Here is an 18,260-nt window from a genome sequence, read left to right on the forward strand (position 1 = left end):
GCATGGGTGACTTGCACATCTGTGAAGGCACCATTAATGTTGAGCAATAAATTCAGCATTTAGAGTAATATATGCTGCCATCCAGATTACATATTTTTCAGGGAAGGCCTTGCTTAGTTCAGCAAGACAATGCTGAACCACATTCTGCACGTATTACAGCTGAAATCCTATATGAAGCAAGAATGAAAATACATTTTTACTTTCAAAACTACAGCAGTAGTTTTCCTCATTTCCCAAATGTTTACAGAGTATTGTTTAAAGAAGAGGTGATGCAACACAGTGGTAAACATGCCCCTGTCTCAACTTTTTTGAAATATGTTGCTGGCATCAAATTCAAAATGGGCATGTATTTCTCCAAGAACAATAACATTTCTTAGTTTCAATGTTTGATATGTCTTTGTACTATTTTCAATTAAATATAGGGATAAGTGATTTGCACATCATTGCATTCATTTTTTATTTGCATTTTATGCAACTTTTTTTGGAAACAGTTGTAGATCAAGAACTATGTAGTGTTAACATTGGAGTGGGCCGCAGTATGTGATTAATTGAAACGGCAACAGCATGGAGATGGAAGATGACTGAGGGAGTAGATGGGGTGGGTGAGAGGTTGCCTTCTGAGCTAACTCATTAAAAGGTTTTGGCGGGTGGATTAAGAAACAGGGAAATTAAATTGTAAACCGACAAGCTGCTACTCTTAGATGGCAGATTTTCTTTTTTCTTTTTTTTTTTTTTACCTTTATTTTTATAGGGAAATCAAGCTGAGGCCAAGGTCTCTTCAACATTTCAGTGGGGTCATGCATTACAGCAATATTTTTATAGATGAAATGCAAACACATGGATATGCAACACACTCATTAAGAAAGGCATTTACAATAGACAACAAAAATCCAAACTTTGAACCACTTTATAGGCACCAAGGCTCCTAACTTCAGGTTATTATGCAAAGCATTCCATAACTTTGGGTTATGATATATGAAAACAGTTAAGAATACTATTAGTGTTGAAATAAATAACAATAAAAAGTGAAATACATACAGTATGTATTTTTTTGGTTTGCGGTTAAATAAAAATAAAAATGAACCTTCAACAAGTAATATAAATACTATTTTTATTTCAAGCAGTTGGTTCTTCATTATTTTGGAACTGAATTCACTCGTGGTTATTTGTAGATACCTGTAATTGGAAATCACTAATTCAAGAAGTTTCAATAGAGAAAAGCTTGTTTTATGTCACTGTGTGCATCACAATGAGTTGGGGGAAAACTAGAGATTTGTCTGGTATTGCATATCGGCTGACATTGTGTAGGGACAGCGAGGGTCTCCACTACACTCTTGTTTCTGATGTAAATCTTATTGAAAACCTAAGGGAGAAATCGGAAAAATGCTTTTGGGAGGCGCCCTTCAAATCTGGGAGAACGGAAGCAGTATGTTTTTATTTATTTTCGGATTTAAATGATTTATTTGGTTTTGAATAAAAGAAACAAAGGGTTGGTAATATTTCAAGTGAAATAAAGAATTATGGAGATCTTGGGTACATTTTATAAATCTTCTAGAGACTACCTGAGGTAGTTGAAGGAAGGGCAAGCGTGCCAATATCTTTGGCCGAGATTGTATGCATAGTAACAGCAACCACCATGGAGTAAATATGTCCTTGTACAAGCAGTGTGTGTGTTTGTTCAGGTCTGGTGCCAGGACGAAGTGACTGAGGGGGCAGTTAAACATTTTCTATAGGGTATTTACAACTTAAATTGGGGATAGGTGGCGTCGGGCCTGGTGTTTGTGCGTGTGTGTTGTTTGTCAGAGACAAGAATGACCGATATCCTGAAACAAAAATGTAATTATGAAAATATACATTGTAAATGAAATAATACAACCGACAATTACTCTTATCAATCAAGTCTTCATTTCAACTAAAACAAATGAGCCTAACCAGTAGCTCGCCAAAAGATTCGGAAGCATGGGTGTGCATGCGGGATTAGTGACTGCACTTCACTAGCCACCAATCGAGCTGGTTCAGTCCATCACGGGGGCGAGCTAGTGACCGATAGTCATTCTCTTTCTGTAAACGGGGGAAAGGTACAATTGAAATAACCTTTTTGATCTAGTCTGTCTCAAAACAGGGCGAACCATCGTTTTGTTCAAGATATTCAATCTTAGGTTACCCCACTTGTATTCTTATTTTAGTTTTCATTCTGATAAAGTTTTTTTATTCTTTGAGATGAGATTTCGACTTTAATCTACTGGACATTCACACGAAGGCCTATTTTTGATACCTTTCCCTAAGACCTTTTGTATAAACCAGCATCTCATCTGCAATCTAACGGTGATATTTGCCCGAATTGTGTTGTGCGGAAAAGAAATGGATAAACCTTTGATTTCGAAAAACCTATCATTAAGTTTTACTTTGATTACCTATGCATAAAAAATATTTTCTGGACCAGAGGATGCAGGCTAAGAAAGAATGGAAGAAAAAACGTTTGTAGCCTAATAAACAGCAAGCCACACAGGACCCTGAGCTGAAGAGATGATATACAGATGTAAGTTTGTACGCGTGTGCTCTTGTATGTAAAGTATGTGCGTGCGTGTTTGAAATATTTATTGCAACATTTGAAATATATATGTTATAGACCAAAGTATCAGCTACAACAAAATATAAAGAGATCCTCTAACTGGATTAGTGTAAACTTGCAATATTGACACATAGTATAACACCGGTTTAATTACCTTTATTGTTTCATTTTAACCGAATTTATTCAAATCGCAAATATAAATGCAAAAAACCTTGTTTTAGTTTCAAGTTTTATTTGTCATCTCACTATAGTCCAAAAATAGAAGTAATATAGTAAATTAAGTGGGTGTATGGAAATGCTTAAATTGTGCAGTATATAGGCTAGTGATAGTGTTACTTATAGTACAAATAAGTCTGGTGTCAGCAGTGTGTGATCCTGGTTTTACTATACATGTGTGGACCAGAAATCCACATAAAGTTTCTAAAACTTGATTTGGTCCCAACATTATCTCTTAGCTAATTTGTTAAGTTTAGCGTAAAACATACAATTGCTGTTTGTGTTTGAATTCAGGGTATTTTTTAGATAAAGGCCTGAGGGCTTTGATCTTGGCGATATATGTAGGCATAAAGTTTAGGTTAGGGTAAGGGTTAGGATGCTGACCTGCTCTCTTTAACCCATGTTGATGTGGATCACGTCGTATTCCTAAAGTTAATAATCATCTCCTTTTTCTGATGTTGTACAATGTTACTCAGTTGCTTTAGTTGACTCTAACCCTGCTTATTCTGGATTTATACAGGGTTTTATTTCCAAACTGACAGTGTTGACTGAATGTTCACAGAGAGAATTCCGTAGAAATATTTAACCTTATAAAAGTAACCTAACGGTCATGTTTAAGATCTAACAATGTAACACAATCCTCTTTTTACTACACTGAAAAAAATATTTATATGCAACATGCAACACATTTTTTTTTTTGCTGATTTACAGTTCATATACAGGAAGGAGTAATGCTCACTAAAAGGGATGTAAACACATTTTTGCAAACACCTGAAAGAAATTAGCTATATAGAATATTGTGTGGTCCTTTTATTTTAGCTCATTAAACACTTTAAAGCATTTATATTTTCATTCAGTTAAGTCACTTTTTTAAAGAATACACTACTGGACATGTTTTGTCCCACATTTTGACAATCCCTGATTAATATTTACTTCACTCCAAGAGAATGGATGTTCAGTTCAAAGACTGTAGCTGGAGGCTACAGGCGTGATGTTCACACATCGCATTGTAGTGAGTGAGCAATCACAAAAACATTTATCTTATTGTTTTCTTTTCTATTTGTATGGAATTTACTGACAGACGTTATAGTAAAATACAAAAATCTCCCGTTGGCAGAGTTCCCAGATACAGCTGACCAAATCAGAGAACATTTAATTTCTTTGTTTCAGAGATTAGCAAGTGACAGCTCTTGTATCACACTGTCTGATGGCACAGTCCGTAAGCACCAGTAGCAGCTGTGTTGCTGAAATGCTCAGGCTTCAGTATATTTGTGTGTGTGTGTGTAAAACAATGCAGTAGCTTTCAGTGTAATCCCGTAACACCGAATATGAGAAAGAGTGTGTCCTTGTTATTAATTACTTAACCGGGGTGAACTCACGTTGATATTGTTAACTATATTTTAATGTAGGTTCATTATCAGCTATTTCATTTTCCCCTAAGCCTCTTTGCGATTTTAGTGACCCCTAATGGGCCATAAAAACAAACAAATTACCTCCGTACTGTTTCAATACGGCAAGAAATTATAGTGCCTCTGGTAGAAGATACGATTGTTAGCAGCTTAAAAGCAAATTTCCTGCAGTACTACACATTGTGAGATTCCAAAGGATCTATTAGACTAACGTCAGTGAGATTCTAGAGGATCCATTAGACTAACGTCAGTGAGATTCTAAAGGATCCATTAGACTAACGTCAGTGAGATTCTAAAGGATCCATTAGACTAACGTCAGTGAGATTCTAAAGGATCCATTAGACTAACGTCAGTGAGATTCTAAAGGATCCATTAGACAAACGTCAGTGAGATTCTAAAGGATCCATTAGACTAACGTCAGCGAGATTCTAAAGGATCTATTAGACTAAAGTCAGTGAGATTCTAAAGGATCTATTAGACTAACGTCAGTGAGATTCTAAAGGATCTATTAGACTAACAGCATTTTTTTTTTTACCCAATTCTTCTACCCTCACAATTATGCAATGTTCATTATGTTGTTATGTCCTTTCGTTGTTGCTAGTCCACTGCAAGTTTGGTAGAGTTGAAGACTGAAACTTGTCCGCTGATGCACATGTGATCCACATCTCGCCTAGCTGTTCTGCTTCCTTTCTCAATGCTCGCTTAACCAGAAACATTTCTCTGACAAATATCTGCTGGAGAAGAAAGCATCCCCCTGCCAAAAAACACAATTGAGCTTGCAGGGGCCTGACTTACCACTGTCTTTCCCTCAAGCAGTCTTCACCTCATTCTCCTATTGTGTCTGTCTCTCTCTCTTACAGTCTGGATAGTCCCCCTTCTGATAAAGGAAGTCTTTGCACTTGCACAGAAAGCCAAAGGTCGGAGTGATTATCTTTGTATTGTTTCTATACGTAAGTAATAATTGTGGCATAACTGTACTAATACATGTTTACTTCTTGGTGTGGGGTGACTGGTGTTTACTTCTTGGTGTGGGGTGACTGGTGTTGCCATGGCATCTGTAGACACTAAGAATGTGGGCAAGATTTCTCCGAAATCCCAGCAGTGTGGCACCTGGATCAAAAACATTGATGGCGGCCAGTTTAGTTCTCCAAACTACCCGAAAACCTACCCTCCCAATAAGGAGTGCATCTACATATTGGAAGGTAACATGCACAAATATATTTCTTTGCTTATATTTCGGGGAACCTGAAACTGAGAAATCCATGTTCCCTATTCCTAGCCCTAAACTATCACTATGTACCTGTGGGTCCCCACACATACAAATAGACCTGGATCACACACATATACACACAGTGATTAAAACTTTTGCAATTCTATCTTGAAAAGGTGACACATCCTCTCCTTTCCCTCTCAGCCCTGCCCCGTCAGAGAATTGAACTTCTATTTGACGACAACTTCTACATTGAGCTCTCTTTTGAGTGTCGTTTTGACCACATCGAGGTGAGAGATGGTCCGTTCAGTTTCTCCCCTCTCATCAACCGCTACTGTGGCTCCTCCAGCCCAGGCCTGGTTCTTTCCAGTGGACGATTCATCTGGATTCGCTTCTCCAGTGATGAGGAGCTGGAGGGACTGGGCTTTAGCGTCCAGTACACTTTTACTCCAGGTAACAACAATTGAACCACAACATGCCTTGATAGAGCAAAATACTTTAGTAGTTTGGAACAAGAAATTACTGTAACTGCCCTGCAACGATCATATAGGAGTTTAGATAGCGAAAAATGTTCCCCATCCCTTTGCCCAAGGTTATAGGTACGCGCCAGAAGTGGGGGACCGACATTTGGCGGCAATGAAAATGTTCTCATCTCATCAAGATAACACCAGTATTATGCCAGCTATCCAACCTCGGTAGGGCTGCTTTTATTTCGCCGGCAGTTGCCACAATCCAGAGGACTGCCATCTGTGGTATAGGCTAGCCATAGTCATGAATACATTGGAAAGCTCAAATTCAATCTGCAAAAAATTTAAATCAGCTGAAAGGGATTTAACAATGTTCATTTTGAAAATCCTCTTTCTCTTCATGGACAAAGAATGGGTCAGTGGAGAGGGAAAAACATGGTGGTTGTATTCAACCCCAATGCTGTGGGAGCTGTTAGTTTACACAGTTGAAAGAAATTGCCCCCAACTGTAACCAAATAAAGTTAATGTCACATTCTCTGGATAAATCGAAGAAAAGGTACAGTATATTTGTCAGGCTGAGAAAATGACGACCAAAGAAAATTCTACTGAAGTTATAAAATAATACAAATGCTTAGATTAGTAAAGGGTACAGAATAAAAACTGTTTGGATATCAGTGGTGATATCACCATAACAATCAGGAAGCGGAAGTTCCAGCACATCACCAAGGCCCTGCCAAAAAACAGGCTATCCCCCAAATTTCAGTGTGCAGAAGAGCAAGGAGACTTGCTGAAGCCTCTACAGGTTCAGTGGCTGGTACTGGTGAAATGGAGCACCTGTCAACTATCAAGACCCCTGGGTGGCAAGAAATGAGCTGTTACTTAAGAAACCATATCAAGACCCCTGGATGGCAAGAAATAAGTTGTTACTTAAGAAACCATATCAAGACCCCTGGGTGGCAAGAAATACGCTGTTACTTAAGAAACCATATCAAGACCCCTGGGTGGCAAGAAATAAGCTGTTACTTAAGAAACCATATCAAGACCCCTGGATGGCAAGAAATAAGTTGTTACTTAAGAAACCATATCAAGACCCCTGGATGGCAAGAAATATGCTATTACTTAAGAAATACCATTTGAAAGCCTGAGTGAACCATCTGCAATGTGGGAATAGTGCCACTGTATGTGAGGCTCAAATCTAACATTGTAAATCCCTTTAGACACAGAACACTTACAGTGAAGTAAGGTGATGGTAGTATCATGCTGTGTGGATACTTCTCATCAGTAGGGTCTGGGAATCTTGTGAATATTTTAGGAAGAATAGATTTGAGCAAATTAAAGGGAAATACTACAAGATATCTTGCTTCAGTCCAAGGAAAAACTGAAGAAACTGAAGAAATACCTTTCAGCAGGACAATGATCGTGAGCACAATACTAAAGCAAGTGGCTCAAGAAGAAACAGGTAAATGTTCTACATTGGCCCGCTCAAAGTCCTCATCTCAGCATTGTTATGAATCTGTGGCATTATTTGAATATTGGCACTGATTTACAATGAGGCACCTGTCTAACTCCCTGACCATCAGCACCGGCTCCCCTCAAGGCTGCGTCATGTCCCCCTTACTCTTCTCCATGTACACCAACAGCTGCACCTCCAATCACCACTCTGTCAAGCTTCTGAAGTTTGCGGATGACACCACCCTCATCTGACTTATCTCTGATGGAGACGAGTACGCCTACAGGTGGGAGATTGACCAACTGGTGTCCTGGTGCAGTCAGAACAACTTGGAGCTCAAAGCCCTAAAAACAGTGGAGATGATAGTGGACTTCAGGAGAAGCCCAGCTGCCATTCCACCCGTCTCCATGGGTGACTCCTTAGTCAACTCTGTGGAGTCCTTTCGCTTTCTGGGCACCATCATCACCCCGGACCTCAAGTGGGAGCTGAACATCACCTCTCTAACAAAGAAAGCTCAGCAGAGGATGTACTTCCTGAGGCAGCTGAAAAAGTTCAACCTGCCAGTTCAACTATGATGGTGCATTTCTACACTGCCACCATTCGGACCACCTCCATCACCATCTGGTATGCTGCAGCCACTGCCAAAGCCAAGGGCAAGTTGCAGCACATCATCCACTCTGCAGAGAGGGTGATTGGCTGCAATCTGCCGTCTCTACACGACCTACAGTACACACCTCTTAATTCTGTGTTCAGTATTACCTGGAGTTATAAAAAAGGCAGTAAAAATACACAGTAGTTATCAGATAAAGCGACATCAACAGTAAAGGATGTAAGTAGAAAGCCCCTGGGTCGTGATCAGGTCCACAGTATTGCCATGATATTTAACGAGTATAGGCAGCTCTGTATCTGCCTTTGTTGTTATTCCACCCAAACAATGGAATAACCACAACATTTTTAACATTACACCACGCTTTCTGGATGTCACTGGAAGCTGAACTGCAGTTACACTGCAAAACTACTGCAGTAATTGAACACTCAAACTGCATTATTTTATTGAAGGGTTTCCTGTGGCATGCATAGTATCCAGAAATTCTGTACAATATTTCTTAATATTTCTCAGCAGCGGTGTTATATGAGCTGACTTGAGCAAATATGATAGCTTGCTGTAGTTTTCAAACAGTGATAGCAGGCTGCTTGTAAATATCCATCACACATGCACCAGGGAAGTAATGAACCTTGATGGGTACGATGGGCAGGGAAACATCCCTGATGATGGAGCGTCCATCCAACAGTGTCCCTGCTGTGAGTGAGCAGAGATGGTCAGGTGGTGATGAGGGGCTCAAAGCTTAAAACAGTTGGACAACCACAGCTCAGGGAGTGATTGCAATGCTTTCATTAAACCTAACATTCCATCTTGCACCTAGCTTGTGTATTATTTACAAAAACACAGGTTCGTATGACAATTGATGTTTGCAACTTTGAACTCTGCAACAATGTTGAATTTTTTGCATATTTAGTGTTTTTCAAAGAACTGAAAGCTTCTATATAAAAAAAACCCAAAAATGTTTTTCCAAAGAGTGAAAAATGACCTAGCACACTTAGGCACCAGGGATCAGGGTCCAGTACCCCTTCGCCACGACTGTACTTGTACTTGTCCGATTGCATTTGAAAACTTTTTGGCTTTTTTGTCCTTTTCAGACCCAGAGTTTCACCTCCACGTGGGAGGAATATTAAATCCTATTTCAGGTAACTAATCTGCTGCCACACTTCCAACACCTTCAACAAGAGATACCAATACTAGTAACACGTATGAGTGTGTTCAGGGATTTTTGGCCACTGGTTGTAAAAGTTGCATCATCAAGCCAAGACCGGAACATTGTGTACTTGGGCTCCATGTCATTAAACCCACTCACTTTCAAACCTGAGGTATGATAGTGATTCTCAAAGGTCCTGAAATGCATCTTTTGTTGAACAGTATATAAAATGTGCCCTTCTCATCATGTGTTTCCCTATCAGACTGTCAGTTTGAGCTGGGTGGAGCTGATGGTATGATCCGGTCCAGCCAGGTGGAGGAGGAGGAGAAAGTCAAACCTGACCAGGCGGTGGACTGCATCTGGACTATACGAGCTCCGCCCAACTTCAAGGTCTTTTACACGTCCATGAGATGCCCAAGTTGTCTATAGTAGCTATCAGGTCTACATCGGGTATTCTCTGTTATCTTACCCCCCACTGTCTTTTTTCTCTGTCAGATCTACCTCCGTTTCCTGGAGTATCAGTTGGAGAATTCCAATGAGTGTAAGAAGAACTTTGTGGCCGTGTATGACGGCAGCAGCGCCATTGAGAACCTAAAGGTGGGCACTGAGGACTCACTTTCTCACGACTCACACTACTGTGCAGTATTGTCCATAATGTCCACATTATCCGGATTAATAAGACCATAGCCGAGTTAATGCTAATTCACCAACTTACTGGAAAAAAGCTTGACCAGTGAGATAAGATAATGACTTGGTGTCCTATGTCTTGTTTATGTTGGACTCTTCTCTTTTGAAATAAAAATTATTTGCTGTGACATCATGGTTGCTACAGGCCAAGTTCTGCAGTACCGTTGCTACTGATGTAATGCTTGAAAACGAGGTGGGCGTGGTCAGGATGTGGGCAGATGAAGGCAGCAGACTGAGCCGCTTCCGAATGCTTTTTACGTCCTTCGCTGAACGTGAGATCTCTTACTATTTCTTACCTGTTTGTCTGCCATGAGTTTTACACTTGCTTTTGTGACTTAACAATCATTCTCAATCTTTCTCAGTCAAAGGCTCACAATTTTTTTTTTTTACTCTTTCCCTTTCTTTCTTTCCTGCTCTCTCTTTACCCTCCTTTTTGGTCAATAACATGTACTATTTCTTTGGCACCTACTCCACTTTTTCTATTTAATTGTTTTTAATATGTCTAATGTTCTGATTCAATATCTTCCTTTTTGGCTTAGAAGAGATGGATTTATATTAAAGAGAAAAAAATATTAAATCAGGATTTTTCTTTGGTGATAACATGGTATAATATCTGTCAAGTCCTTCAGAATCTAGCTGATACCATGGATATAGTGACTAATTTTTTAACATTGCCTTTTTGGAGATTAACTTTTCAGAAGAGGTTACATTTCAAATGATTGTCATCGAGTGCAGTGTTTTCCAGCAGACTTACTATAAGCTACATTTGAAAGCATTAGTTATGAACTTTGGATCACTGACTGTGTATGCTGAACTGAAAAAAGGTGTTTGGCATGGCTTGGCCATTTCAATTTGTATTGAGGCTATACTGCTTTATTACATCTGAATGCCTTTTCTTTTTTTAAGTGTTTGTGACTACTGTCTTTCTGTGGACCGTGTTAGTTCTGTTTTATAAAACGTGGACATCCAACAGGGAGTGTACATATATAACAGTTGCTGTCACTTCAGGACTCTAGCTGTCACATCCTTTGATATGCCCATGACTTTTGTGGCTATTGAAATTAGTGATGGAGTCGGAGCTGTTCTTTCTCACTGACTCTCAAACCTCAGAACTGTTTTATTTATCTATGAAATCTTCCAAAACAATTGATTATTTTGCATTAGAGCAGGATATGATGTCAGCTGCATAAAGTAAATTAGTGACTCTATTACTTTTTATGTTTTATTAAGTTTGATTGAACATTCTTTCCCCCTAGGTCCAATAGCCTTGGTCTGCCATCTGGGTTTATCAACCATGACCTCGCCATAAAAGACTAGATGAACCACTCATCGTATGCCTGAATAAAAATCGGATGTTGTCTCTGTGCGTGTGTGTTGCAGCTCCATGTAAAGGCGATATGTTCTTCTGTCACAGTAGCATGTGCATAAACAACTCTGTGGTGTGTAACGGTATTCAGAACTGTGTCTTTCCCTGGGATGAGAGTAACTGTAAAGGTGAGACACATCCTTATTATATTGTTTTATCCTGTCATTATTCTTCATATTCCACCTCACGATTGGGAAAACATGTGGTCGAAATATTCCAGTCATTGGTGGTGAATGGACTGTAAAACCAGAAGAATCTAATCTAGGATGTCTGGAAAACCTGGGGATTTTGTGTTAGGTATCAGAGCTGTGCAATTCTTGAACTTAACCCTTGATGTCCCTTTGTCTTATTAGTTTACACTAGCGTTTTAACCCACGTGACACAGAGGATGGAACACTCAAACACAATACAAAAAAAAGGTCCTTTGCCCATTTATCTCTGGATTATTCCTTTGAGTACAGAAACACATTTTCTTTTCACGACTCTGAGTTTACATTCTACGAAGTTACGGTAAAAAAAAAAAAAGACTCTTTAAATCCAGCAAAATCAAGATACCTCAGCGTAGTATCTGTGAATGTTTTGACCTGTCTCTAAAGTAATAACATTGGGTGACATTTGATTTTGGTATCTGGATTGCGTGTCTTGATTGCTTTTGGTGGGGAATGACAAAATGCATTTGCATGTGATGGTGCACATGAGCACATGCACGGCTTGTTTAGCTCCATATTTAGGGCGGGACTCAGTGCATGCCATGGTAATTACCTTTAGAATCAAGCCTTAAGGAACCTAACCTTTTCACACAACAATATTGAAAGGATCCTACTTTCCCTTCTACCTATTCCAATATCCCCCCCAAAAAGTAGGCTATTCAGAGCTTGCCTTAACCTGCCTGCCATCCAAACATGGTCCTGGGTCCTTTGCTAAGGGCTGTCAGGTCCCTATACAACCGAAGCAGGAGCTTGGTCCGCATTGCCGGCAGTAAGTCAGACTTGTTCCCAGTGCATGTTGGACTCCGGCAGGGCTGCCCTTTGTCACCGGTTCTGTTTGTAATTTTTATGGACAGAATTTCTAGGCGCAGCCAGGGGCCGGAGGGTGTCAGGTTTGGGGACCACACGATTTCGTCTCTGCTCTTTGCAGATGATGTTGTCGTGTTGGCCCCTTCTAACCAGGACCTTCAGCATGCACTGGGACGGTTTGCAGCCGAGTGTGAAGCGGTGGGGATGAAAATCAGTACCTCCAAATCCGAGGCCATGGTCCTCAGTCGGAAAAGGGTGGCTTGCCCACTTCAGGTTGGTGGAGAGTGCCTGCCTCAAGTGGAGGAGTTTAAGTATCTAGGGGTCTTGTTCACGAGTGAGGGAAGGATGGAACGGGAGATTGACAGACGGATCGGTGCAGCTTCTGCAGTAATGCAGTCGATGTATCGGTCTGTCGTGGTGAAGAAAGAGCTGAGCCGCAAGGCGAAGCTCTCGATTTACCAGTCAATCTACGTTCCTACTCTCACCTATGGTCATGAGCTTTGGGTCATGACCGAAAGGACAAGATCCCGGATACAGGCGGCCGAAATGAGTTTTCTCCGCAGGGTGGCTGGGCGATCCCTTAGAGATAGGGTGAGAAGCTCGGTCACCCGGGAGGAGCTCAGAGTAGAGCCACTGCTCCTCCACATCGAGAGGGTTCAGCTGAGGTGGCTTGGGCATCTTTTTCGGATGCCTCCGGAACGCCTTCCTGGGAAGGTGTTCCGGTCCCGTCCCACCGGGAGGAGACCCCGGGGAAGACCTAGGACACGCTGGAGGGACTATGTCTCCCGGCTGGCCTGGGAACGCCTCGGTGTCCCCCCGGAAGAGCTAGAGGAAGTGTATGGGGAGAGGGAAGTCTGGGCATCCCTGCTTAGACTGCTGCCCCCGCGACCTGGCCCCGGATAAGCGGAAGAAGATGGATGGATGGATGTACAGGCAGTTGACCAGCCCCTTAACAGAGATGTTTTCATAGGATACATAAGGTAGCCTATATAAAATACTGTCAATTTAGCTACACAAAGCCAAATAATAACAGTAAGCTACTTGCAATTTTCTTCACCTCCAACTCAATCACCCTCAGTATCTAAACCATGTTATATTATAGTCCGTTGAAAGAATTCGGGAGTTTTACTGATTCAAACATGTCATGGAGGCCGAAATGAATGTGATTGGTTGACTCAGTGGAGATTGCATAGCTTACATAGCAACTTTGAAATCACTCAATTTAAGTTTAATTGTAAAACGGTTTGATTAAGGGTTAATGTTTGGGTTAAGTAAGAATTAAGGTTAAAGGTTTGGGTAAGGGGGTAAGGACAAACACTTACATTGGTCCAATATCAACTTAGAATATTCAGCCTGTTTTAAATGTAAGACTCTCCCTCTCCAATGAGCCAGCCAATCATATTCATTCCTGCCTTCAGGGCATATCTGCCCTAAACAGATGCTTGATTAAGTGAAAATCAGATGTGCTGTTGAACATTAATTTCATGAACTGACTTAATGTTACAGTATTGTGGATTTCATTTGGAGACATATATTTTGGAGAAATATTTTCCAGCTTGATTGATAAGCTGTGATTTGAATAAAGAACATTTTGGGATCCTTTAGAACACTAACATGCACAAACATGGATACAAGTGTATACCATGAAAGAATGATTCTTTGATACTTTTATAATATATGATATCGGAAAGAGGACCTAAGTCTCTCTCGTACCATTTCTCTGTCTTTTCCCTCCCCCTTTCTACCTGTGTTTTTGTCTCTGTAGAGAAGAAACCAAAAGGTATATTTCATCACATTTCTAAGACCCACGGGACAGTTATAGGTGTGTCTACAGGCCTCGTCGTCCTTCTGCTCGTTATCTCCATACTTGTGCAAATCAAACAGCCACGTAAGAAGGTGTGTAGCAACCAAATATTTTACATATTCTAAATAGTTTTGGACTGCCAGTTAAATGATACGGCGTGATGCACATTTGTTTGTAATGTAGATTTGTTAGTCATGTAATGTGTATTTGTGGGAAAGAAAAGAACAGCTGTTAAAACATTCATAGGTCCATAATTACTTTTTTGAATTTTTGAATTACCCAACACTACCCCAAAAAACTAGACAAAACTTGCCTAAAGAACAGCAATGCCTGCCCCCCAAAGAGGTATCGAAAGGTATTGAGAAGTACCAAAATGAACCCAAAAGTACTTAAAATAAAGTTTTTTTCTATTACAAGGGTTGTCTGCCTCTGGGGGCCTTTGGTGCTGCCACTGGAGCCCCAATGAAGTAATGCATCCCCTGCATTCAGGAATGCATGATTTTGTTCTAGTGGCCCTCACACTAATATTTTATCTAGTGGAAGTAGAGAGGGCTAATTTGCTGCTATAACTATGTATGCTGGTTGCTTATTCTATTGGCAACAGGGCTGCATAGTTTCCTCGCTTTTTATTCCTCTGCCAATATTATACATCCAATTTCTTCCTTATTATTTTCCTAGCAATGATATTGTACTTCTGAGACAAAGTCAACCTATAAATTATTCAGGAAACTTTCACACTGTTTGCTGGGAAATGTGTAAAGCTGCCTAGACCATTTCTTACACTTGTTTTTAGTGTTGCATACTCCAAAAGCCTGGGCTGATCTTTTCTGCCCAGTTTGTTTTTGCAAGCTGAGACACAGAGGGTATTTGCAAATGCAAATTAACTTAACTTAGTGTTTGTGTCTTTCCTGGAAGCTTAATTGTGAGGAATGTTTCTATTATTTTCCAATGGGTTTGTACTTTCAGATAATTGTATTGGCTTTTGGGTAACTGTTTTGAGTTATTTTGGGTACCTTTATGAAGAACTCTTGGGTTCTCTTCTGCTATCCCAAAACAAAAAAATGTCTATTATTGTACTCCATACCTTTGTTTGTTTTCAGGTGTTGGCGCGAAAGAGTGCCGTTTTCAATCGAGCCGATTTCCAGGAAGTGTTTCAGCCCCCACACTATGAACACTTTTCACTCAAAGAGAAGGTGGGTTCTCTCTAAACACCAATAATTAGCATATACCTATGCCATTCACTATACTATGTTTAATACTACATAGTTTTCACTTTGTTAATAAATTAGTGATGATCACGATCACTGTATGAAGATGGCTACCATAATCCTTGTCATTCTAAGGATTCGTCTGCGGACCTAGACCTACCAGACGAACTCCCATCTATCCATGCTCCAAGACGTTCCTCTGCCAATTCCCGCTGCATCCATGAGCACCACTGTGGCTCCCAGGCCTCCCTCACCGCCAAGCCCTGCCGTCAAGCTTCCTCTCTGGGCATGGGATCTGTGGAGCTGCCCCCCTTCAGGGGGGAGTTCACTCGAAGTCAGCCAGGCCCCTTGCCCCCATTGAGATGCGTCAACAGCAACTTGAGGAAGAAAAGCTGGCCTAGTATGAAACAGTCAGGAACGTTGGTGGGTGATGACCTGGGGGCCTGGGATAGGGGGAGGGAGGACAGGGTGACAGAAGAGGAGGCTGAGGAAGATGGAGGGAGGCGTGATGTGTATGTACGCAGAGGGATGAGCATGAGAGACATCTGTGAGATGTCTCAGCACAGATCAATGTCAATGGACTTCTGAGGTCGGACGAGGAGGAGAGGAAGGTCACAGAAACAAGCACGAGATAGAGGAAGGAGGGAGTACAGTCAGTGTCCTAATTTAAACACTCCATCTCTGAAGCCTTCAATGCATCCTTCTGGACTGGATTAAAGGCCTAATCCGTAACTTCAGACATGGGTAAAATGTGTTGCCCTGATGTTTTACGACTGAAGGGCCTTTTATGAAAACCGCAAGTAGGACGACTGAAAAGGAAGAAGAACAGGAATATTCACGAGTGTTTTGTTTCAAGATTATTATGTTATTATTCCATGTTTTTGCCCCAGGGACAGACCATTTAAAGATAGGCATGTAACTGCTGTTTGTGGAGATATAGGCTATACTGTATATTGTATATCCATCATCTACTTGTATCTGAACCTTTCCGCCAACGTAGTTTCTTCCGCACCTTTTTTCCCGTCATTTGTTTGTTTTGTATTCCTAGATGCAAGGAGGAAGGGTGACAATGAATTGTTACTGTTATCACAAAATGTTGATAATGATGATGATGAAGATCATTGTATTGTTCTTTGGATCATTTAAGTTAATTGTTTCATGTATTAAAGTATGTAGGTCTTGATTACTAGTGTGAATTGAGTGGATAATATCAGAGTTGGTCGTGTTTTAGGTCGTGTTTTAGGTTGTTTCTTATAAACAGTGTAACAACTCATAGAGAAGAAAACTCTAGAACCCCTGACTCATACAACCAATATAATATAAACTACAAACATGATCACCTGTTGGTGATCAAATATATGACCTGCATTTATAACGTTGATTTGGAAACCATCCTCTTTCATTTTCAATCTCTCCCAATTTAAAGTACTGTGCTATGCAAATGTGAAGGTGAAGACTAGACTCAAACTCACGGTCCTCTGCTTCGTACCTGAACACCTTTATGACAACCTTCCAATTGTTTAAGCTAATACAAAAGGTTACCTTAGATGGGACAATTGCCATAGGGTACCTTTTGTACAGCTCGTTGTCAACGTGGTGTTGCTTAACAGTTATGCTTACTCTAAGTCCGCCCACCATGCAGCTCCCCCTTTCTTCCACTGAAAACACTGGGCCTCGGTCCATGGTACTCTAAGCAACTGAGCAGTCAGGATTGCACTAGAATAGAATAAGGTAATGCTGCACATGTTTACTAAATATACTATACAAAATGTAATCTTGTAAATAAATCTTGCATTAGCAGCAGCCATTTATTATAGTTTAGATATGTTGGATATCGTCTACTAGCTAATGTAATGCAATCACCAATAATGCAATCAACTTCGCTGACCTTGGCTGAATCTGAGTAGACAATTTATCCCTATACACTTCAGAATTCATCCGGCTGCTTCTGTCTTCTGTCATAATCAATAAACACTAGTGACCCAGTGCCACTGGAAGCCATGCATGCCCATTCCATCACACTGCCTCCACCGTGTTTTACAGATGATGTGGTATGCTTCAGTTCATGAGCCGTTCCAAGCCTTCTCCACATTTTTTTCTTCCCATCATTCTGTTACAGGTTGGTCTTAGTTTCATCTGTCCAAAGAATGCTGTTCCAAAACTGGACTGGCTTTTTTAGATGGTTTTTGGCAAAGTCGAATCTGGTCTTTCTATTCTTGAGACTTATGAATGGTTTGCACCTTGTGCTGAACCCTCTGTATTTGCTCTTGTGAAGTTTTCTCTTTATGGTAGAAAGCAAGCAGGTTTATTTATATAGCACAATTCATACATCGATGCAATTCAATGTGCTTTACAAAGAAAATAAAAAATATATATAAAAATACATTAACATAAAAACAAATATCAATAAATCAATCAAATGTATTTATAAAGCCCTTTAGCAGATGTCAAAAAGTGCTTTTACAAAACACCTGGCCTTAAACCCCAAGGAAAATTATTTTATCAAACCTCTTGCAAGGAAAAAGTTAAACATCTTCTTTAGGGCAAACATTTTTATGTTTGTGTAATATGTGTAATATGCCCTGATTTGGTAAATCAACCTCAGTAATTACAAAGGATTCCATTACATAGACGGGGCCAGTATATCTGTTGCAATTTGAGACACAGACAGGATTCAATTGTGATCAGATTGTGTTTTCTAAGAGCCAACCACCATACTTTTTCTTGGTCAAACACTAACTTCAACCTCTGTTCAGTATATACAGTAGTACCTTCCTTGGGCCTCTCTGGTTAACATTTAACAGTGAAGTGCCATATAGAGTGAACTCTCAACCTGAACCACTGTTGTGTCTAGAGGGGGGTGCTTTAATAAGGATAGGCTGGGAATGCAAGGCAGGGGGATTAAGGAAGTTAGAGAACTGGTATGGCTAATCATTAAGGAGTGAGTGGGGGTAATCGGCATGGGAGCAGTGTAATAGTATGCCTATGGCAGAAACACCTGCAACAGGTGAATTTAAAATCAAACAGGCAGTCTGGGGGACGGGGGACGGGTGGGGAAAGGAGTGGAGGGGGTCAGAGGTCTGGACATAATCTAGCCTAAA

The 18,260-nt window shown here is 40.5% G+C and overlaps 1 protein-coding gene across 1 annotated transcript; it reads left to right on the top strand.

The window, feature by feature from the left end:
- Positions 1 to 1,862: 1,862 nt before the first annotated feature.
- neto2b (neuropilin (NRP) and tolloid (TLL)-like 2b) lies at positions 1,863 to 16,345 on the top strand. Its single transcript, XM_010901632.3, has 12 exons — positions 1,863 to 2,539; positions 5,058 to 5,114; positions 5,259 to 5,399; positions 5,612 to 5,860; positions 9,023 to 9,070; positions 9,341 to 9,468; positions 9,574 to 9,675; positions 9,911 to 10,037; positions 11,146 to 11,259; positions 13,913 to 14,043; positions 15,052 to 15,144; positions 15,295 to 16,345. Exons 1-12 carry the CDS (start codon positions 2,527 to 2,529, stop codon positions 15,745 to 15,747), a joined length of 1,656 nt encoding a protein of 551 aa, XP_010899934.1. The 5' UTR covers positions 1,863 to 2,526; the 3' UTR covers positions 15,748 to 16,345.
- The last annotated feature ends 1,915 nt before the right edge of the window (positions 16,346 to 18,260 follow it).

Source organism: Esox lucius, chromosome 19 (genome assembly GCF_011004845.1).
Source record: "Esox lucius isolate fEsoLuc1 chromosome 19, fEsoLuc1.pri, whole genome shotgun sequence".
Taxonomy (NCBI): Eukaryota; Metazoa; Chordata; class Actinopteri; order Esociformes; family Esocidae; genus Esox; species Esox lucius.